Here is a 24,272-nt window from a genome sequence, read left to right on the forward strand (position 1 = left end):
CAAAGGTGTATCTCACTGGTTCTAATATACCTTATAACTTTAGACGAGTTATTATACCTTTAAACAGGCAATTCTTGTATATTTGTTTGTATCGGAGATCTCGGAAATGGCTCAGCGATTTTGCTAAGTATACCAATGGAAGCATTCGGGCGCGAACAATCGATCTAGTTCGGTCCTATCTCTGGGAATATGCGTGTTTTTGAATTATAATTTAAAAGTACAAGTAGTTGGCTCGGCGGTGTAACGTTGGGCTTGTGCAGTCGCTATCAGATATAGGTGATCAAAAATATCGAAACATAAACTCTAATCCTACTAATATTACAAATGTGAAAGTTTGTGAGTGAGTGAGTGAGTGAGAGAGTTTGTGAGTGAGTGACTATGTTTGTTACTTCTTCACGCTGAAGCGGCTAGACGGATTTAGATGAAATTTGGCAAAAAGTTATTTTATAACCTGGATTAAAACATAGGATACTCTTTATCCCGATATTCCCACGGGATAGGGATAAAAATCGAATTAAATAAAATTAAAGTATGTAGGTAGCTGGACGTCTGGAATAACACATAGGCTACTTTTTATCCCGATGTTCTCACGGGATAGGGATAAAATCTCGAACTAATAACCGCTGAGCTTAGAGTCATGAAATTTGGTATGTAGATAGCTGGACATCTGGAATAACACATAGGCTACTTTTTATCCCGATATTCCCACGGGACAGGGATAAAATCTCGAAATAACAACTGCTGGGTTTAGAGTCATGAAATTTGGCATGGGTGTTTTAATTTAACGTCAATGACAACCACGATGTAATTTTAGGGAATACCCACGGGAATTTTTAAAAATCCCGGGATTTCGATTCAGCTGCTGGCTCTAATGATGTACGTGTGCGAAGCCACGGGTAAACACTAGTACCTTAATAACAGAGTGCACGTGCCGATATTTTTGACCACCTTGGCCGCTCTGAAATATCTAATGGTGACTGTACGCCAGAGGTGTAAGATTCAAATCACGACTTAGTCTTTTTTAGGGTTCCGGAGCCCTTATAGTTTCGCCATGTCTGTCTGTCTATCTGTCTGTCTGTCCGTCCGCGGCTTTGCTCAGAGACTATCAATGCTAGAAAGATGTAATTTTGCACGGATATATATATATGTATGTAAACTATGCCGACAAAATGGTACAATGAAAAATTAAAAAAAAAATTTTTAGGGTTAACTCCCATAGAAGTAGTGGGGGTGACTCTTTTTTTTCTCATACAACCCTATAGTGTGGTATCGTTGGATACGTCGTTTAAATCCATTAGGGGTTTGCTAAGACGATTTTTCGATTCAGTGATTTTTTTGCGAAATACGAGTATTCAACTTTAAAGTGCAAATTTTTATTAAAATCGGGCGGCATTAAAATCAGTGTGTGGAAAATTTTTTAAAAAATCAGGATGGTAGTGAGTATATCAAACTTTCAAGAAAAACTATAATGGCTAAGTTTGCTTGAGAATTATTAGTAGTTTAAGAGTAAATAGCAGTCTAAGGTATAAAATATACCTAAACTTGGAAGATTCCGTATAAAATACGAAATCCTCAGAAAAATATTACTTACTTATTTTTTTCGTAATGACTACGGAACCCTTTTCGTGCGTGTCCGCAAGCTCTTGCACGGCTTTTTAGATTTATTTACTAAATAGATATTATTTAGTTTGTGTTATATTTAAATCCGCGGACCGAGAGACGAGCTGTCGGTAGGCCTAAAACAAGATGGAGCGACGACCTGTTTAAGATCGCGGGATTGCGTTGGATGCGGAAAGCACAAGACCGGTCTGAGTGGAGAGCCTTGGGGGAGGCCTATGTCCAGCAGTGGACGTCTTTCGGCTGACATAATGATCTTTAAATATTATTCAGATTTGCAGGTGGTAGGACCTTGTGCAAGGTCCGCCCGGATTGCTAGCACCATCTTGCTCGCTAATCCTGCCGTGAAACAGCAGTGCTCGCACTGTTGTGTTTCGGCGTGGAGAGTAACACAGCCGGTGAAATTACTGGCACCTGACGTATCCCATCTTAGGCCTCTAGGTTGGCAACGCATCTGCAATCCCCCTGGTGTTGCAGGTGTCTATGGGCGGTGGTGATCTCTTATCATCAGGAGACCCACTTGCTCGTTTGCCATCCAGTTGAATAAAAAAAAATTAAAAAAGTTTTTTTTCCCTCTCGAGCGAAGCTACTTATCTAGATCTAGCAGTTAACACGAGTAAAACCCCGGGTAAAAGTTACCACCTAATTGATATAAGAAACTCGACATTAACGATTTGACCTTTAACATTATTGGGTTACGGAAGATTAGCCGGTCAGTCGCATAAATAGCTAATTAGATCCATACATCGATGGAGTCGGAAAGCAATTATCACATATTTGCCATCGCCCGTGGCTTCGCCCGCGTTAACCGTCTGAAAGTCGCATAGAAATCCCGGGTTTGCCGTCGGAATTTCTAATATGATCATATTGTTACAGTAAAAAAATGTAATACGATATTAAGGTAACGGCGCCTATTACCGTGGTACTTAAGGAAGTTTTCAAATGAGTCCCAAAATTAAGGGTATCTAAGCTCCTTAACAAACGAGATTTTTTTTTATTTAAGAGCGTTTATTGAACTTTCAGTGTCTTAACTTTTTGGGCTCGTTTTAGTTATTAGTATTTGATAAAATAATTATTGAAATCAAAATACCCAATCTTCTATTACCGGTGGTAATGGACAGGCTGTGATTCTATTACCGCGAATTGAGCTTCTATTAACGAGGTATAAAAAAACAGCAATTTTCTACCATCGGTAAAAGGAACCCGACACATGTTTGGAACTTAATACCGAGGATTAAAAAAAGGTAAGTAATGGCTTTGGTTCTGTATAATATATTGTACATCAAATATTTTTGAGAAAATTTAAATAAAAAACTAAAGTATGATTCGAATAGTGTATCCAGCCCGTTGTATTTTATTATGCTTATGCCACCAGTAATAGTTTGATGTATGCATGCTGAGTAAAAGTCACAACTTAATAAAAAAATACTGCACTTACGGTACCCTAAATGTGAATTATTTTAACAGAAAAAATAAATGTCACTCGGTAATAGGGACTTCTTTAAGAACCTATTACCGACCAAAGATAATTGAATGGGTCGGTAATAGATTCCCATACATCTTATTACCGAGGGTTATGCGATCATACCATCGTTAATTGGCTTAATTTGGAGTATTGTAAAATCTAATTCCGACCTATAAAAACTATAGGATAGAGTTGTGTTTGATTTACAAATCAAATATACTTATTACATCCTGGCATATATCTAAAATTACATAACTGGTAAGTAAATATAAAATTTCATCGCAATATTTAAACAACTTGGCAAAATAACGGTTTCTATAGAAACTACAAATTCAGTATTGAAGTTTTTGCTAAAATTAAGAGTTTGTTAATACTTTTCATACACGGAATAGGTTTTAAAAAGCGTGAATAGATCAAGATTGGAATAACTGTAACAAATATATAAACGATATTTATACCAAAATAAAGCTTGAATAACCAAAACTACCACTTTAACTATTACCGTGATATACCACGGTATTACAGTCAACAGTTAAAAATGGCGCCTATCGCCGCTGTATTTTATTTTCCATTTTAATCGTATTTCCGGCCAAAAATATACAAAAGTATTCAGAACTCGTACAAAAAACAATAAAAAGCCATTTAAAACCATAACATTAGTTCAATTGCCATAATATTTTTGTAAACACTAAATAAGATTCGAGTCTGCTTGTATGTGGTGTCACGCGTTAGTATGGCAAATCCTCTTCCGTCGTGCATTTCGGAAAATCACGAATTGCGAGATCTTTGATTCTTTCACATACACTAGCGCTAATAGATCCGTGAGTCGACTAAATAAGCTTTTATCTTGTAAAAATATTTTTTAAGAAATCTATCGGTTTGATTATAAAATGCGTATTTTAAATTGCCGCGGTGATGGCCGTCGATTTCGATACCCCGGTAATAGGCGCCGTTACCTTATACATTATTACGGGTAGGTTACTAATAGCCGTTTTATTTATTTTTTCACAGACGTCGTTTTTGAGCCTTATACAGGGTGTAAATGTTAACGTGATCTATAATTTGCGTTTCTAGCTCATTTAATGCTGAACAATATAATGTGTTAACTCATTTATCGAAATTACGAACATAATTTATTGAAATTGCAAACTTTATCTGACTAATTTCAACGAATGAGTTAACGCATTATATTACATACAAACAGACACACATACACACGCCCGAATAACATAACTTACCTTCAAACACTCGGGTAATAACCTAACCAACTTATAAAAGTTGAAAATATCTCAAATATGGCTGAACTGATTCTAATGAAACATAGCTAAGAATCACCGCACTTTCACGTTAAAAACCACCGAAATCGGTCCATCTGCTTGAGAGCTACGATGTATCAGACTTATGATACCCCTCTTTTTGCTTCGGGGGTTAAAAGTAATGCCGTACGATTAAACCGAGAAAAGGGAAGGTATGTGTTACATTCTCCCATAGCGAGAGCTCTATCATCATCAACCTCATCATACCAGCCGTAAGACGTCCACTGTTGGGCATAAAACTCCCCTATAAACCTCCAGTTGCTTCGGTTGGAAGTACAGACCTTATATCGAGGTAGACCTTAAGTTTCCCTACCTCGCGTGTAAAAAGTTTTATCCACGGTCAAAGTTTCGTCTGACCTAAATGCGCGAGGCGCTTTGAAAAAGCCGCCGCTCCAGTCGCGGTGGCACGCCTTTGAATCGGTTCCGCGCGCCTTTGAATCGGTACCGTGCGGTCTTGATTTCCCATCACTAAATCTCGCTCGTGACGTCATCGTAGGTACGAAAAATTTGACACGCTAGGTTCTCATACAGTTTGAAGCGCTCTTTTCGTCTATCTCGATATAAGGTCTGTGGTTGGAAGCCGCCTGCATCCAACGTGAACCTGGCTTCAACCAGGTCATCAGTCCATCTCGTTGGTGCACGTTCTAAGGTGCGCTTGCCGATCCGCGGGCGCCATTCGAGAACTTTTCGGCTACGGCCATCTTTTCTCCGTGTTATATGGCCTGCTCATTACTGCTTCAACGATCTAATTCGCTTGGCTATGTCGGTGACCCTTCTTCAACGTATCTTCCCATTTCTGATTCGATCCCGTAGAGAAACTCCGAGCATAGCTCGGTCATTCTCATTTTACTGTGCCCCGTCTAATTACCGTTTCGCTTTTTTCATGTAAAAGCGACACGGCACTGAGATTGAGTGCACATCTAGAAAAAGGGTGGCTGCCATTTACATTTATCTGTGCACTCAACTCAAGTCTAATTACCATGTCACTAGTGCGGAAAAAAGCGGTACGGTAATTAGACAGGTGCACAGTAAAATGAGAATGGCCGAGCTCTCTTCAGCGAGCTCTATACGATGTAGGTATGAACTTGTTCGTATTCGGCCGGTCTTTGATCCCTTTCAAATTGATTTTTCCGATCCTCTTTAGTGCGTCTGCGAAGTGAAATATAATCTGCTTTTACTTAACATTATCTTCAAATTTATAACGTACTTTGTTTTAAATTTATGGATAGTGAGTTTTTATTTTAAAAAATATTTTGAATAGAAGCCGTTTTGCTGACTGTAAATTTTGACCACTATTATTTTGGCATTGTCATCTAAACTTTTTTTTTTAAATATCATGGGACATCTGACACCAATTGACCTAGTCCCAATCTAAGCAAAGCTTGTACTATGGATACTGGGCAATACATACTTAAATACATAATAAACATCCAAGACCCGAAATTATTATTCTATATTTTTTATTTACTTATCTAAAAATGACCAGTATTACAATATACCACACGTATCTGATGAGTATTCATACAAATATCTGCCCCGGCCGGGAATCGAACCTGGGACCTCAAGCTTCATAGACAGGTTCTCTAACCACTTGGCCATCCGGTCGTCTGATGATGAAAATGATGAAGATTTAGCCAGATAAAGTTCTGCAGTATACCTACCCACATTTGCGTAAATTTCAAGTCGATGCCATTAACCGGACCACTAGAATTTATCTACCAGATTAATAAAATAATTGTCATTGCCTATCGTATACCAAATTTAATAGTTAAATTATGACCACCGGAAGGGGGTCAAAATTCGGTTGCAAATTTGATCCAAGACCGAAATTAAATTATATAATTTATTTATCTAAAATGAAAGTTTAAATATACCAGAGTTCTGGTGAGTATTCATACAAAGATCTGCCCCGGCCGGGAATGGCTGGGACTCAAGCTTCATAGACAGGTTCTCTAACCACTTGGCCATCCGGTCGTCTGATGATGAAAATGATGAAGATTTAGCCAGATAAAGTTCTGCAGTATACCTACCCACATTTGCGTAAATTTCAAGTCGATGCCATTAACCGGACCACTAGAATTTATCTACCAGATTAATAAAATAATTGTCATCAGACTTGCCTATCGTATACCAAATTTTAAGTTAAATTTGACCACCGGAAGGGGGTCAAAATTCGGTTGCAAGATTTGATCCATACACATACATAAATATAGGGGTACATTGCAACTTAAATGAAAGCTTGTAAAATGGGAGTTTTGGGAAATGAATTTTTACAAGGAACCCTTTTTTCGCGATGTCCGTTGTTTTTTCCGAGACTAACGGGACTGCAAACTGTGGTTGCTGTAATTCTGGATGACTATATTGTTTTAAATAAAATGGTAAAATAAAATTTATAAAACGTTTTTTTTTTCGATATCTCCCTCACACAAAAACCTGGGGTTGCCATCTAGTGAGACAAAACAATAGCCCTCATTAAAAGACAATATTTCACCATCATCTGGCATGCAAAATGTCATAAATTACATTTTTTTATATTACAATTAAAATGTCACCTGATTTATTATTGATCAAAAGAAGAAAAGGATTCGGCAACTGAGTATAAACCCTTTGATACAAGCCAAGCTTTCAGTTTTTGCTTAAAGATTTTCAAAGGCAAGTGTTGCATGTCATCTCTTAGTTTATATATATTTTAATTGCCTTACAAAAAGTGTTTTCTAATCAACACTGTGGGATATCGTTAGGCGTGTCTTTTACAAAACAAAAAGGGATTTCCCAAACTAGTGGTTGATACGTCTATACGTACATGCTTGTTAGATCTTAATTCAACAAAAACATTTTGACTTTGACTTTGAATCAGAGCGAGTTTTTATTAAGAACCGATTTCTTCTCGCCATTTGCCTAGAGCGTCTCTTTCCTAACAATCGCTGTGGGGCTAGCCTTGGAATAATTATATTAACGGCTACGCCCTGTTGGTTTCGTGTTAAGTCACCTAAATTAAACTGATTTATTAATCACAGACTAATTTTAGAATCGACCGCACTGGCATTGCCAGGCGCGGATCCAAGCCACAAAAAAGGTTGTGGTCACAGCCATCCGAAAATCGGTCAAGTGCGAGTCGGAGCTTGAACTCACCTATGAACAGTGACTTATGCATGAACGACTTTTGAATTTGATTATTCATCCAAGCATCTCGATAGACCGCGAAAGTGTGTCTTCACAAGTCTATTAGGGGTGTGTGAATGCTGTCGTTCTCACAACGGTGGATCTGCCCTTGGGCATTGCTCCTTTCCACAAGTCATACCTAATTCGACAATTTCCTCACTGGTCATATTCCGAACTCGACGTTGTACAGTAAATGAAATCGCGAACACATACAGGATTAATAAGTATTAGGACAGACTGCTAAGTAGTTATTGTCTTTTCGCAACGTAACGTTTGGCAACCTGTTTCATTTCGCAAACTCTACAACTGTAAACACTTCAGGATTTATTTCTGGGCCATCGTGTAGAACCCTTTAGGTTAGGTTAGGTTAGATTTATAAAAATCCTGAAATATTTACAGTTTCAGGAATATTAAACAGTTGGAAAATGAAAAGTTGCGAAATGAAACAGGTTGCCAAACGTTATTCGCCGAAACATTAGTAAACCAGTTATTGTACTACGGTTTTTAGACAATCATTTGCTGAATATGACGAATCAAGAATATGACGAGTTAGACTGACTGAAGACGAGGAAAAGGGTCTTCGCAGACGGTCGAACAGACAACAAAGGGACTCTACATCTTACGGTTCTGTTTTCGCCTACAGGAGTTCGAAACCCTACACATAAACTCTATAATAGCATTTTCACTTCTCAAGCTCATAAAATGTTACTTTAGTCTCTCTGCATATCGGGACTAAAGCTCCTTTTTATTCTCTAGGGATTTTTTTTTATTTACGTTGGAAACCCCAAAACAGCCAACACGGTGTTTGTGAATGGAGGATTTTTAGGGCGTGGAAATAACCTCAAAATGACAACTGTGCAAAAATAAAAAAAACACGATTTAATTTCGTAAAACACAATTATCAACGATAACGAATATGAATCTATTTCTATTTAGGATTAATTCATTTTATTATGCATAGTCCAAATAGTTTTCAATTTTGAAACTGTTGGCTTAATATGCAAGCATTTAAAGCGTCGCTTCATAAACAATAAAAGAAAAGAAAATAAAAAATCGCGCAACAATTTTTTTTTGCTATTTGAATTTGGAACCCTGTCCATTAGTCGAGCGTACGTTTTTAAAAAGTAGTATTGTAATTTTGTACAGAACATTGTTTTTTTTCCTCGCAATCAAAGTGTAAAGTAGTGTTTAACGCGAGACTAAACAACCATAATGCCATCGAACTATAGCCACCCAAGCAGAATCTCGTGTCATTATAGCTTGTTTTAGTCCCTTGTTGAACAATCTACTATTAAATAGTGTTTCAGGTTTCTTTACCTTTTCCCTACTCACGGTTCCAAATGTTTCATTTGCCAAACTGTTTCATTTCCCAGCTAAGGTTTTTCTCTGAAACTATATCTTTTTCGGAACTTTCATAAAACAAACCTAACGTATTTAAATTATTTATTGAATCAGGCGTTACTTTGCGAAGGTCCATATCAATGAACTAAAATAATTTCTTTGCTCACCCGCGACCTTATGATAGCTAAGTTTATGCAAGATATGCGTGTCCATGCAGTTCCTCCACCTCCACACTCTAAGAACACACAAATCATCACCACCACAATATACTGACGCGTTTCGAACTCAACCAGAGCTCATCTTCAGAGCAACACAAGCGTACACAATACATACTACCAGATGTTAGACTTCTACCATTTGAGCTCTGGTTGAGTCCGAAACGCGTCAGTGTATTGTGGTGGTGGTGATAGATGGGTTTGTATGATTTGTGTGTGTGGGGGGACGTCACGCGGAATTTCGACTTCATAATTTTTTGATTATTTGACAAAAATGATAAAACAGGTGTCAAATATATTCTATAATCTATCTGACGATTAAATAGATTATTATTATAACCCATTTTTACCCAGAAATCCACCCAATTATATATTTTTAGGGTTCGGGAGCCAAAATGGCAAAAACGGAACTATAGTTTCGCCATGTCTGTCGGTCTGTCTGTCTGCTGTTCGTCCGTCCGCGGCTTTGCTCAGGGACTATCAATGCTAGAAAGCTGTAATTTTGCACGAATATGTATGTAACTATGCCGACAAAATGGTGTAATTACAATTTAAAAAAAAAATTTTTAGTGTACTTCCCATAGACGTAAAGTGGGGGTGTTATTTTTTTTCTCATCCAACCTTGTAGTGTGGGGTATCGTTGGATAGGTCTTTCAAAATCATTAGGTGGTTGCTAAGACGATTTTTCGATTCAGTGATTTGTTTGCAAAATATTCAACTTTAAAGTGCAAATTTTCATTAAAATCGAGCGTCCCCCCCCCCTCTAAAATCTAAACCGGTGGGTGAAAAACTCAGAATGGTAGTAAATATATAACTATAACGGCTAAGTTTGCTTGAGAATTATTAGTAGTTTAAGAGTAAATAGCAGCCTAAGGTATAAAATATACCTAAACTTGGAAGATTCCGTATAAAATACGAAATCCTTAGAAAAATATTACTTGTTTTTTTCGTAATGGCTACGGAACCCTATTTTGGGCGTGTCGGACACGCTCTTGGCTGGTTTTTATTCCAATACAAAATGGAAGTAAAAACAATGATTTTTATTGTGATTTACTCAGTTCCAGTTCAAGTCGCAGACATGTAAAAACTTCGTTGAATATGTAATGCCTCAGCGGCCCAGCTGTTCATCACTGAGAACCCTATATCCTTAATATAAAGCCTGTTTTACCTTGACAGTCGTTAGCTAAATACGAAGCACCCTATTTTCGTGGGACGATTTCAAACGCCAGTCTCGGGCTACAAGTATAATAGAACCACGTTACATCTGCGCTCCAAAGCGGCGCCACTTTTGTACTAAAACATAATTTATATACGCGTTATTTGAGTTTCCACATTTTGCCGCCGGCACAGTTATGTTGGTCGCAATATATGTGTATTGATTGCTCTGTGTTTCTGGGTGAGGAGATCGGAATTTGCACTTTGAGGGTAGTATGTAGAGTTTGGTTTCGAGTGCTTGCTGTTGAAAGACGTTAGCAGGTGTCTGCCATCCAACTTGAAGGGGCAACTATTTCGAAGGGTGGTTTTTTTGTAGAACAATAGAAAATGGAACCAAAAACTCTTGTCTGGCGGTACACGTCGATAATTATTGATTTAATTAAACCAACGTCTTTGATTTTCACAAAAATAACAGTTTGTGCCTTTTGAACATGCAGGTGCTTGTGCAAGGTCCGCCCGGATTGCTACCACCATCTTGCTCGCTAATCCTGCCGTGAAGCAGCAGTGCTTGCACTGTTGGTATTTCGGCGTGGAGAGTAAGACAGCCGGTGAAATTACTGGCACTTGAGGTATTAATCTTAGGCCTCTAGGTTGGCAACGCATCTGCAATACCCCTGGTGTTGCAGATGTTTATGGGCGGTGGTGATCTCTTATCATCAAGAGACCCACTTGCTCGTTTGCCATCCAGTCGAATAAAAAAAATACTCAAATTTGTTATTTTTACGAAACTTTAATGTGACCAGGGGCCTCAGCCTACGAATCCCTACGTGGTTGACGGCAAAGATAGACTTGCTGTCAGATTCTATAACTATATATGAACCTTATATGAGCTTCTTGACAGAGTTCTAGACTACTAGACTTATTTTCTTCCTTTTAGTTTTTAAGGCAGTCGGGTTTTTGATTTTTTAAATGTAATGTTTTTTATTTTATACTTTTTTGATATTTCTGTGAAAATAGTAGATTAAAAGTATTTATAACCCATATATATTTAGAATGGGCTAATTATTAGCCTTCATTTGATTTCCATATTGTTACAATACAAATATTTTTTTTCATTCCTTCGCCATATTTTTTTTTCGCAGACGCCATATTGTAATATTATATATCCTATGTCACTCCGACAGTTATGACGAATCCACTGCACTGCTTATTATGAACTTAGTCGCGCGACGCGGTCGCTTGCATCACAGTATAAAAAACCGGCCAAGAGCGTGACGGACACGCCCGAAACAGAGTTCACCCATCACGAAAAAATTAAGTAATATTTTTCCAAGGATTTCGTATTTTATACGGAATCTTCCTTAGTTTAGGTACATTTTATACCTTAGGCTGCTATTTACTCTTAGGGGCTGTTTCACCATCCATTGATTAGTGTTAACTGGCGGTTAGGTGTGATGCCGTCTCTATTTGTTTTGATCGAATAGACGGAGACGGCATCACATTTAACCGTCGGTTAACGCTTATCAATGGATGGTGAAACAGCCCTTTAAACTACTAATGACCGAGCTATAAAGTAGCAGTCGATTTTAGAGTTCCGATACTAGAACCGCGACTGGCGCTCGCGACGTACGACCGCGACCTGAGGGCCAATTGTGTAACAAGTCTGACACGCGCGATCACATTCAAATGACAGTTTCCGCATACAAAAACTGTCGATTCAGTGATTTGCTTGCGAAATATTCAACTTTAAAGTGCGCATTTTCAATAAAATCGAGCGTCCCCGCTCTAAAATCTAAACCGGTAGGTGGAAAAATTTGAAAAAAATCAGGATAGTAGTAAGTATATCAAACTGTCAAGGAAAACTAAAACGGCTAAGTTTGCTTGAGAATTATTAGTAGTTTAAGAGTAAATAGCAGCCTAAGGTATAAAATACACCTAAACTTGGAAGATTCCGTATAAAATACAAAATCCTTAGAAAAATATTACTTAATTTTTTCGTAATGGCTACGGCACCCTATTTTGGGCGTGTCCGACACGCTCTTGGCCGGTTTCATTTACGTGCTCACGCGCTAATGGGTGTGAATGAGGGTTTCCTGACAGGAATATCGCTAGATGGCGTTAATATTGTCAGGTCCGTTTGACGTTGCAGTCTTGCGCACTGTTGGTTCAAATTAAAAACTAATCTTACACGTGACATTTCCATCAATAATTCGCTTGCATATTACACAAACAAATATTTCGCTTTGGCAGACGATTAAAACGAAAACAACTGAATCGGGCTGTTTCAAGTTTCACCATAGAGCGTTTATACCTGCTGAGCTGGCAACGGGGCAATGTTGCATGTTTGTTAGCTTTTCTCGATTATTGCATAAAAATAGAATGGAAATTAAAAATGTGGTTAATGTGTCTACTCTAATAATTATTCGTGTTAGACTCTTATTTTATTTAAAAACCGTAAATAAACATTTGTTCGTTTTTAGGGTTCCGGAGCCAAAATGGCAAAAACGGAACCCTTGTAGTTTCGCCATGTCTGTCTGTCTGTCCGTCCGTCCGCGGTTTTGCTCAGGGACTATCAATGCTAGAAAGCTGTAATTTTGCACGGATATATATGTAAACTATGCCGACAAAATGGTACAATAAAAAACCAAAAAAATTTTTTGATAGGTCTTTTAAAACCATTAGGGGTTTAATTGCTAAAACGATTTTTCGATTCATTGATTTTTTTTGCAAAATATTCAACTAGTGCAAATTTTCATTAAGATCGAGCGTCCCCCCCCCCCCCCCCGCCTCTAAAATCTAAACCGGTGGGTGGAAAAATTCAGGATGTTAGTAAGTATATCAAACTTACAAGGAAAACTATAACGGATAAGTTTTCTTGAGAATTATTAGAGTAAATACTCGTAGCAGCAAAATATACCTAAACTTGGAATATTCCGTATCCCCTACCGAACCCTATTTTAGGCGTAATAATCTCGCTCTAAAAAAAGGAGAGGAGGTAATGTCAAAAAAAATATATTTTCATTTTTATTGTACTATTTTGTCGGCATAGTTTACATATATATTCGTGCAAAATTACAGCTTTCTTGCATTGATAGTCCCTGAGCAAAGCCGCGGACGTTCCGTTTTTGCCATTTTGGCTAAGGAACCCTAAAAATGGCGTCCCTGGCCATCTGACGCCTGGAGCGACCGCTCTTGCTCATCCCGCTGACACATATATTATTTAATACGGGAGTGAGAGGGACGGTACGATACGAACTTCGACTCGCCAATTTCTTAGTAGCCCATCATGTGCATTTTTATATATAATTTTCTCGTAAAGTTCGTGTTTATGCGGGATCTAGGCGAAATAAAATGACTTTTTATGCTCTAGTGCATAAAGTAAAATCTTCGTCTAAGACTAAGTTAATGTTAACAGCCACAAACAAAAAAGTTTGACCCTGCCCTTGCAACGTATGCTTTCTTGTGAAAGGGTAGTCTATGTAATTTCCCGTGCTATAGAATAGGCAAATAGAAATTAAAAACAAGAAACAGAAATACACAATGTTGCTAATATGTATAGCCTATGTTGACATAATGACATGAAAAAAACATGTTTTTCTTGATTCGCCAAACATATTTTTCTGTTTCAATTAGAGGATAGAGTCACACCAAAGATAATGTAGGTATAAATCAAAGTACATCATCATCATCATCAGCCGGAAGACGCCTACTTTTAAACAAAGGTTTCCCTTAGTAAGCCACAATTAACAACAACTCACCACTTGCATCCGCCAAAGTAGATACTTAATTACTTATTAATTATTTTTCATCACACTTGCTCGTAAACAGTGTCATAAAATGCAGGCTACCTTGACTGCAACCCCCCAAATAAAACCCTCGACCTTAATGTGCTTGTCATGAAGCCCGTGGTCGGTAAATGAGTCATTGCCCGTACTAATTTTCATGTCATGAAGCCCAAGGTCGGTAAATGAGTTTGTTACTGCATGGCGTGCTGCTGCTCCGTGCGCGCTGCACACGCACGCCATGCACATGCTGCAGAGCGCTGCCAAGAGCGCAGCCAGCGGTATCGGCAATTTAAAAAAAAAAAATTTTTTTTACAAATATACAGTTTTACTCGCAAATGTGATGAAAAACATTGTACGTCGCACGGGCGGTACTAGAATTACGAACATCGACTTATTATTACTCTCGTTCGTAATTCCTTATATACCGCCCTTAAGACACAATGTATTATTGTGCGATTTCCTACGTTGTTAAATCAACTTTTCATCACTTAAGCTCTGAAAGTAGGTTGCATTTAACTTGAAACCCGTGTTGTAAATTCGATTTAACATCTTTAGGGATGTAAGTAAATTTAAAAATCGAATGGTGCTCCTTTGTACCGAGCACCGAGAGTTCCGCACAAATTTGTAGCTACCTATGAATATACAGTGCTAGCATAGTCCTTGTCCCAAGCAAATGCAGTGTCGGGTCATTATAGATGGCTTTATGGATGGATGGATTATTGAGTTGCCAGCTGGTGGACGCCTCTCTGATGATGATAATCTTGATAGTTTATCAACACCCTCAGGTTCGATGAATTTTTCGTTTGCACTGACGCGGGCGACGATTTCCAATGTAAGTAACTTTTATTTGTGGTCCATACTCGAGCGTGAATCTCACAATCTGGACAAGGTCTAAATCAAGTAATTTTCCACGATAGTAAACACTAAACACTTTAACAAGTCAACTAATCAGTTTAAATGTTAAATTTTCATACGTTTACCCTCGAGGGAATTGTGAGGCCGTCCTGTACCACTACCATGAGTTTACAGTGACCGTACTCGATAGCGACGGCGTAAATTATTTGTAGAGGCGCTGTACAATTCTCCATACAAATAAATTACGCCGTCGAACGAGTCAAACGAGCAAGTGGGTCTCCTGATGGTAAGAGATCACCACCGCCCATAGACACCTGCAACACCAGGGGGATTGCAGACGTGTTGCCAACCTAGAGGCTTAAGATGGGATACCTCAAGTGCCAGTAATTTCACCGGCTGTCTTACTCTCCACGCCGAAACACAGCAGTGCAAGCACTGCTGCTTCACGGCACGATTATCTGATATAACTCTATTTCTAGGGCTGGTAGGACGTGGCAGATATTTTTGGACGCACTGCTGAGACAAATATCAATTCAAGTGACTCTATTTCTCTATAAGTATATTTGGTTTTTAAAGTATAAAGTTCTTAAAGTATATTTTGGAAATTAAAGTTCCGTAGAAATTGACCACGAATCGGAAGACGAAGCGTTGGCAGGTTCCGTTTTTGTCATTTTGGCTACGCAGCCCTAACAATTGAAAGCTTGGTGGAAAATGATTTCAAATGTTCTCCTAATATTCGAGTTCGGACGTACAGTCGTAAACAGCTACTACTATACGGAGAGCCATTACAAAAACAAAATCGCTTGCAAGTGAAGATTCTCCGTGGCCCGCCCACTTATTTTGTTAACCTATTAAGGTGGTTTTCCACCGGCGAGGCGAGACGACGGCGACGGCGGCTCGCGGCGGGCGCGGGAGATTATATATATATATATATCATGGGACACTTGACACCAATTGACCTAGTCGCAAACTAAGCAAAGCTTGTACTATGGATACTAGGCAACGGATAAACATACTTATATAGATAAATACATACTTAAATACATATTAAACACCCAAGACCCGAGAACAAACATTCGTATTATTCATACAAATATCTGCAACGGCCGGGAATCGAACCCGGGACCTCAAGCTTCGTAGTCAGGTTCTCTAACCACTTGGCCATCCGGTCGTCTAAAGGCATACAAATTTCAATTTTCGTCTCGCCTCGCCGGTGGAAAATCACCATTAGGATCTTCGAATTTGTAAAAAACCTTAAAGTTATAAAAAACAATGTCACCAGCACCAATATGTGACGCAGCAAAGCGTTCATAAATATCTGATATGACTCTCTATTTCTAAGGCCGGCAGGACTGTAGGACGTGTCAGATATTTTTGCACGCTCCGCTGTGGCAGTTATTAATGCAGGTGACTGTAGCACAACGAAGCTCACTACTTATTCTTACTCGTTTGTTTCAGATTCCACCTTTGGCATCGATCCGTGAGATAACCTTTAAGGTCAGGCTTTCACTAGCAGAGCATTGTTAGCATCTTCTATGTCTTGCGTCTTTAGTGATTTCATTTTATTTTCAATAGTTTTTGCAACTGTTGGGGGAAATTAAAGAATGCCAGGATGAAGTGGGGTTGCATAGGTCACGACCGAGTTTCACACTACCTTTAAGATTGTGCAAAATGTGTGACTATTAAAAAAAAGAACTGATAAGGTACATGTCGCAATTGTGAGTTTTAGTATCTTACGTTCAGAATTTTGATAGGCATAAGATCTTTAGAAAATCGGATAATAATAATAGGTAGAATCGACTTACACCTGCAAATCCAGTGGTTACGTAACATACTATGTCATAAAAAATTAGATAACCCAATGTACAAACGTACGATATAAATCAATATACAAATCTTCTTCGGGCTTACTTTCGGTCGAACTCAGGAGTACTATGTTCAAAAGAAATTATTTATTAAAATTTGGCTAGAATTTTTCAGCCAACCCACTCGCCAATATTTTTTAACTATAAATTTGCTACATATTTCAACATATATTTTAACTAATATAGATCATGGATCCACAAAAACGATCCAAGAAGCCTCTATATTAATAAAGTATGTACTTAAGTATGTTTTTCATCTATATCATTCAAATTAGAGGTTTAAAAATTCGATGCCATTTCCCAAAACCTACAGCGTAGTCTTGTTTATTGAGTAAGTTACTTATGAAAGAACATTTTGCTTTGGTATACCGTCAGTAGGTACCTCCACCTTACAGTAATAAACATCGATTTAGTATACCCTAGATACACTATCACCAATAAATCAAGTCGCAAAAATGTACCATCGCTAATTGTTAATAAAAGTGCGTGCGTCTACTAAAGCAAATCAAAAACACACAATGTAGTTAGGTACCTACTTAAGAACATTTAAATTTTCTTTTCATGCAAGCAGAGGCCGTATTGTCTAACTTTTCTGACACTCGCGATCAGAATGAAATGACAGTTTTGTATGTGAAACTCAACAGTGGGCACTGCCCAACTGCCAACTGCACAACAGTCAGCGAAAAAATCGACAGGTTTGACTCGTTTTTTTTTATGCCAATCGGTCCCATTTCTATAGGATTAAAACACTCTTTGAGACCAACTGAGGTTAGAGTACTACCCACAAATCAAAGAAAACTTTTTCCATATAGGTAAAAGTTAGTAAAGGTCTCCTAAGAGCGTTTTCGCGTAGCAGCAAGGGATCTAGTAGCTGCCCTTGCTGCCCCATCTCAACTTTCCACTCTGTATTAAGGGGGGCCATATGGTCTCTCCAGTATGGTCTAGTGCCCACCCCAGAATGTTGGGCTACCGATTCGAAATTCTAATGATATCTTCACACAAAAATCCAGGCCAGGCCCCCCTAAAAAATAACCCTAGATACGCCAATGCCTTGGGCTAGATCGTACGCCCGCATCTTATCACTAACATATCTTGGCATGACAACACTGTATGATGTCCCTGGCAGCATGAATAAAAACAGACCTTTTCTCCGTCAATATTTTCACATATAATACCAATTAAGTTATTAGCCAGCTAATAATAGGCGTAGCATGACGTCAGCAAGCAGACTGGTGTCAATTACTATTGGTGTCTTATTAATAGGAAAAATACTGAGTACTGAAGTACCTACATATACCTATGACGGTGACGTAACGCTTGTACAATAGGTACGAGTAATAATGGAATGCGACCTTTATCGTGGTGTGGAGGAGTAGCATATTAGAGGGTTGTGTTCATTGCCATGGACGTCCGCTGGGTAAGTAACTGCTTACTGTATTAATCAACGATAGGTTACAGTAACATTGTAACTATAAAGCCAATTAAGGATTTTCACAAAAAGAAACAACTAGAGGACCCGGCAGACGATGTCCTCGAAAAAACACTACATTTAAATTATTATAACAAACAAACAACAGCGCCATCTAGATGGTCAAATTGCGTTTTCAAACCATCGACCAACGCTGTTTTATTATATTAAAATAGTCAAAACTGTCTAGGGATAAAAAATATCCTTAGGCATTTTTGATTTGTCTATTCTATTTGTTAAATATCTCTCCTCTCTTTTCCTCCTATAATCTGTTAAAGTAGTAACTTTACTTTCAAAAATGTAGGCAAACTAACGTTCTGAGCAAAAATACACAATAAACATGGATTTCATAATCAAACTCGATTACAGAGTCAGGTCTCGTTCGGGGGGTAGCTTTGGCAAACACATAAATATATTACGTAGATATAAACCACCCCTAGAGAGCTCTAATAATATAGACTAGCTTTATCACGCGCCTTCCCTCGCGTAAGCCTAAAGACCAATCTAATGATCAATCGAATTTAAATTCTGGGATTTTACAAAATTCCTATAGGAATCCCTAAATATTATAATCGTCATTTACGTTGTATGGCAGATCCCGTTTATCTATAGGTACAGTCACCAGCACCAATATCTGACACAACAAGCGTGCATAAATATCTGATACGACTCTATTTCTAGGGCCGGAAAGACGTGTCAGATATTTTCGCACGCTCCGCTGTGGCAGATAAGCTGGGGACTGTACTCAAGTCCAAAATTAGGTTTTTTTTGCTATGTCTGGTAACATTTTTAGCTGTCAATCAAGTCCGCCTAATTCTCGACTCTACTGTAGGTGGAGTCGAGTACAGGTGGAGTGACGATCTGCGAAAAGCTGGTGGTAAAAGCTGGATGCGTCGAGCCGAGGACTGGGTACTACGGAGCTCATTAGGAAGGCCCATGGGCGTACTCAGAGTGAGGGGGGGGGCAGGTCTTTAGGCTGATGATGAAGATGATGATTGAAGAAAATCATGTCTACATTGTCTTTGACATAGCAGCATTACTTGTATGACTCGTATCCGCATCGCTCTTATTATAAATGTAAAGAAATTATAAATACCTATCCCGGTATCTGGATCATGTTTACGTAAGCTATTATATTCCGCAGTAACTCATAGAAACCTGTGCGGTGGAGCAAATATTTAAAAGAAGCAGTTGTTACGCTGCGTATTATAGCAACAATAAAACAAACAACGGGCGCAGCCACAGTACAAACACAGTATGATATTGCAATTAAAATGTGTGGGATTGTTTACAAGCTTTTATTTGACCACCAACGTGTTTAATATCATTCCAATATGGTGATAAATTGCATTGAATTTTTAATAACAACTAGTTTTTGCCCGCGGCTTCGCCCGCGTGGATTTCGGTTGTCGTGCGCTGTTCCCTGGGGACCTGTGCATTTTTCCGAGATAAAAGTAGCCTATGTCACTCTCTGGACCATAAACTATCTCTTTGCAAAAATCACGTCGATCCGTCGCTCCGTTTCGATGTGAAAGACGGACAAACATACAAAAACGCAAGCCCATTTCTGTATAAAAAAACCGTAATATTATAAAGCTCAATTTTGCCAACCTAGTTAGTTTACTAACTTGGAAATCTTGAAATGTCATTGTCATTTTAAAGTTCAATATCTCAAAAACGTCTGAACAGATGTTTATCAAACAGAAACACAGCTAAGAACCACCGCAAGAAAAATAGCTTTCACGTAAAAAACACATCAAAATCGGTCGATGCGATCAGTCGGTAATGGTAATCTGCTATCGTTTGCCCGAATTTCATATGCCCGAATGTATCGTTTTCTAGAGTTTTCATTTGCCATAGAGTAATTATTTCTGAAATAGTAATAGCTTCAGAACCTTATTTGATTTCAGAACGCAACCTATGCCTTCTCGCTCGCTCGGCATGTCTCGCTCTCTCGGCTAGCAACTCCGATCGGTCGCACGCGCGCGCCTCGCGAACCGTGATTTTGTGTACAATTTATTCTTGTGAACCCAAATATTTAACTAAGAAGACGTTTAATTATATATATGAAAAGATAAGAAGACGTTTCCTTTGTCCTCCATCGACAATGGCGCCCAACTAGAAGCCAAGAAAATTTCACACGAAATCGACACGACGCCATCTTCCTCGAGCGAGTTCTCGGAATATTCGGTGATGGATACCTATCCGCCTAATTCAACCGCTATGAAAACCAGGAAGCAATGCCGCGAAGCCGGTCAACATCAGCGCGAGGGCGAAGATGCCGAGGATTTTCATTCCGGAGAAGACGACGGGGCTTCGCGCGCCGACGGCGCGCCCACTTCCCCAAACTCGCGCGCTTTTACAAGAAACGAGACCGCAAAGGAATCTAATACGATTGCAATTACCGAAGAGCAACTATCGAGTTTACTGTCGAGCGTAATGCGCAACGCGATGCAACACGCTGCCGCCATCAACCCAGTTCCCGCGCCCACATTCAGCCGCGAAGCGACGCCTCCGGCGCCCTCGCCATCCATCGCTGTTGCTACGGGGAACATGGCTAAATGTACAGCGCGTTTCGACGGCCGCGGCAGCGCCAATGCAGACAGGATCGAATCCTTCATCGACGCAGTTGAAATGTTCGTCGAATGCATGAACATCAGTGAAGAGCATGCCCTGAGGGGGCTCACGATGCTGTTCACCGACGACGCCGCTACGTGGTGGCGCGGCGTAAAAAGCAACGTGAAGACGTGGGCGGAGGCTACGACCCGCATGCGAGCGATGTACGGAGCCCCGCGCCCAGCATACAAACTACTCCGGGACATCTTCGCTTCAGAACAAAACGACGAGCGCGCGGAAACCTTCATATCCCGCATACGCGCCACATTCGCAAAGTTCCCTTACGAAATAGACATTAGATTGCAATTAGATATAGTGTATGGATTGTTGAATCGTAAAGTGCGTAAAAGTGTGCCGCGCGAATCTGTAAACGACGTCGAATCGTTATTAATGAAAGCGAGAGATGCCGAGGAAGCGAGGATCGAGGTAGGATCTGCTAGTGTTAAAATTCCTAGTAACAGTGATAACAGCCAAATTAAAATTCCCGCGCAACCGCCGCGCGGCGCATCTGTCAAACCGCACGACCGCGACGTTGCCGCTGTTATCGCTGCCAGTCCTTCGCCGATCAACGCCCCTCCTAGCGCGAGCGAGCTTAAATTTAAAACTTCTCGTCCGCGTTGTAGTTATTGTAAAAGTTTCGGTCATACTGTAACCGAGTGTCGGAAAATTCAGGCTAAAGAAACGAGTAAAACGGTTAATGGTGACAGTAGCGATACTAGGTCCGCTATTAAATGTTACGGTTGTAATCGACCAGGGGTAGTGAGATCGAGGTGTGATACTTGCAATACTAATAGGCCTACTACGTCGTCAACAGCTGATTTTCAGTCATTGAACACTTTAGAAAGCATCGACAGCTCACGCCCGCTAGTGGACGTCACTATCGCGGGGCGCAAGGGCGTCGCTATTTTGGACACTGGTGCTTCGCAGAGCGTGGCCAGTCCGGCTCTTCACAAGCTTCTGGTGAATTCTGGTGTCGAGTTCACGCCGACGCGGAGGACAGTAGGTTTGGCTGATGGATCTAACAAGGTACGTGATATTCTTACTGCTCAAGTGTCAGTCACTATTGGAGATCGCGAGGCTTTAGTAGATTTTCTTGTTTTTCCTGACAGTCAGTGTAGAACCTTACTGGGCCGTGACTTCATTTTAAATGCAGGAATAATTGTAAACATCCCTCAGTGCTGTTTTTCCTTTCAAAATGCCCCAAACCAGATGTTTACATTTGTTGAATCCTTCCAGTTGACACCTTATTATTCTGATCTAATGCAAACTGATACCAACTCATTAGTGTTGAGAGGTGATGAAGGTCACACTTTGTCATCTGTTGAAAGATCAGAACTTAATCGATTAATTTGTAACAGTGAGGAGCGATTTGCAACAGAGGGTCCGGCCACTGACTTTGCTACTCATCACATCAAAGTCAGCGAGGACCAGCAGCCTATTGCCTGCCAACCCTTCAGGATGTCCCAGAACAGGAGAGCCGCCCTGAAAGATGAACTGGATAAGCTACTCACTGCCGGTGTGATTGAAGAGTGCGAGTCACCATGGGCTGCGAATGTTGTCATGGTACCGAAGAAGGATGGAGGTATGCGTCTTTGTATTGATTATAGAAAACTGAATGAGGTGACCGAACCTGACAGGTACCCATTACCAAGAATCGAAGACATACTACATGCAGCTAAAACTAGCAACTACATGACCACCCTCGACCTGCGGTCCGGCTACTTTCAAGTCAATGTAGACCCTGCCGACCGTGACAAAACATGTTTCATCACACCGATGGGCACTTATAGGTTTATTCGAATGCCAATGGGTCTTCGAAACTCGGGAGCCACCTTCCAGAGACTCATTGATAGGTTTAAGGCCAATCTAGACCTAGCGAGTACAGTGCTAGCATATCTGGATGATATTATTGTGTTATCACCAGACTTTCAGACACATCTAAAGGATCTAAAAACTGTTTTCACCCGACTGGCTAAGTTCAACCTGCGAGTGAACCGTAACAAAAGCTGCTTTGCATGCCAGTCAGTAAAATTTTTGGGACATGTTATCGTCCCTGGTGGTATCCACATGGATCCAGACAAAACCTCAGCAATCACTGCCATGCCTCTGCCACAAAACGCCAAACATCTGAAATGTTTCTTACAAACTTCCAGCTGGTTCCGGAGATTTATTCCGGCTACGCCGACGTCGCCCGGCCGCTCACCACCTTCTGAAAAAGGACAGCGTGTGGTGCTGGGGCGAGCAACAGCAGCGAGCTTTCGACACTATCAAGACGCTGCTGACGACGGCGCCGATCCTGAGGCAGGCTGACGAGGCGCAACCCTTCGTGCTGCGCACGGATAGTAGCGGGTACTGTCTTGGAGCTGTTTTAATGCAGGGGGGGGGCAGGACGAGCGCCCCATCGAGTACGCGAGCCGACAGCTGAACGCCGCCGAGCGTAATTACACGACCACCGAGCGCGAGGCGCTCGCCGCCGTGTGTGGTGTCAACAAGTTCAGAGGGTACATCGAAGGCGCACAGGTCATCGTCAAGACCGACCACCAACCCCTCAGATGGCTGATGAACACCAAGTCTCCCAGCGGCAGACTGGCGCGTGGGCCCTCACTCTCCAAGAGTTCAATCTGCGCATCGACTACACTCCAGGTAAAATGAATGTGATCGCAGATACTCTCTCGCGCCCGCCGTGCTCGCAGGAAACGCAGAGCGATTGTGAACTATGCTCTGCCGTGGTTGATTTCCCGGCGCGTACACCAGCGACGTACGCGACAATCAACTGAAAGATCCGGAGGTACGCAAAATAATCGATGACTTGGAATCCGACGACTCTCCATTTAGGGGAGACAGTGGGCGGACCGAGGCTACGTACTCTCCGACGGTATTCTATACCGTTACGCACTGAACGACGACAGCGACGATGACGACGCTTGCCTCGTTATCCCGGAGCACGAGCGCACACAGGTGATGGCGGAGTACCACGACGCGGCCACCGCCGGCCACCTCGGGCCCGAGCGCACCCTGCGGCGCATCGCCAGCAAGTTCTATTGGCCCGGTATGCGGGCGTTCGTCACCGACTACGTCAAGCGCTGCGTCGCTTGCCAACGCTACAAGGCCGACAACAGGAAGCCGGCGGGGCTTCTGCAGACGCCAGCCCCGCCAGGAGATTCGAGGTCGTATCTGTGGATTTATTTGGACCCTTACCCGAGACCGGCGACGGACATAGATGGATACTGATCGCAGAGGACGTGTGTACGCGCTGGGTAGAACTTTTCGCCCTACGCCAAGCTACTAGCCTGGAATGCGCTAAGACGCTCACATCAGAGGTGTTCCTACGCTATGGAGTCGCGCGCCGCTTGGTCAGTGACAATGGTGTCCAGTTCGTCAGCGACATCAATGCAGCAAGTCTGGCCACGTC

The 24,272-nt window shown here is 40.7% G+C and overlaps 2 protein-coding genes across 2 annotated transcripts in view; one reads left to right on the forward strand and one right to left on the reverse strand.

Annotated features, from left to right (window-relative positions):
* The window catches only part of LOC141435265 (uncharacterized), a 112,474-nt gene that overhangs the window by 56,516 nt on the left and 31,686 nt on the right, over nt 1–24,272 (reverse strand). The window lies entirely within an intron of this gene.
* LOC141438183 (uncharacterized) lies at nt 20,341–22,307 on the forward strand. Its single transcript, XM_074101932.1, has 2 exons — nt 20,341–21,886; nt 22,219–22,307. Exons 1-2 carry the CDS (start codon nt 20,438–20,440, stop codon nt 22,219–22,221), a joined length of 1,452 nt encoding a protein of 483 aa, XP_073958033.1. The 5' UTR covers nt 20,341–20,437; the 3' UTR covers nt 22,222–22,307.

Source organism: Choristoneura fumiferana, chromosome Z (genome assembly GCF_025370935.1).
Source record: "Choristoneura fumiferana chromosome Z, NRCan_CFum_1, whole genome shotgun sequence".
In the NCBI taxonomy this organism is placed as follows: Eukaryota; Metazoa; Arthropoda; class Insecta; order Lepidoptera; family Tortricidae; genus Choristoneura; species Choristoneura fumiferana.

Coding starts and splice junctions, on each gene's coding strand:
- LOC141438183 (XM_074101932.1), top strand. CDS start 20,438: ATGGATACCTATCCGCCTAATTCAACCGCTATGAAAACCAGGAAGCAA.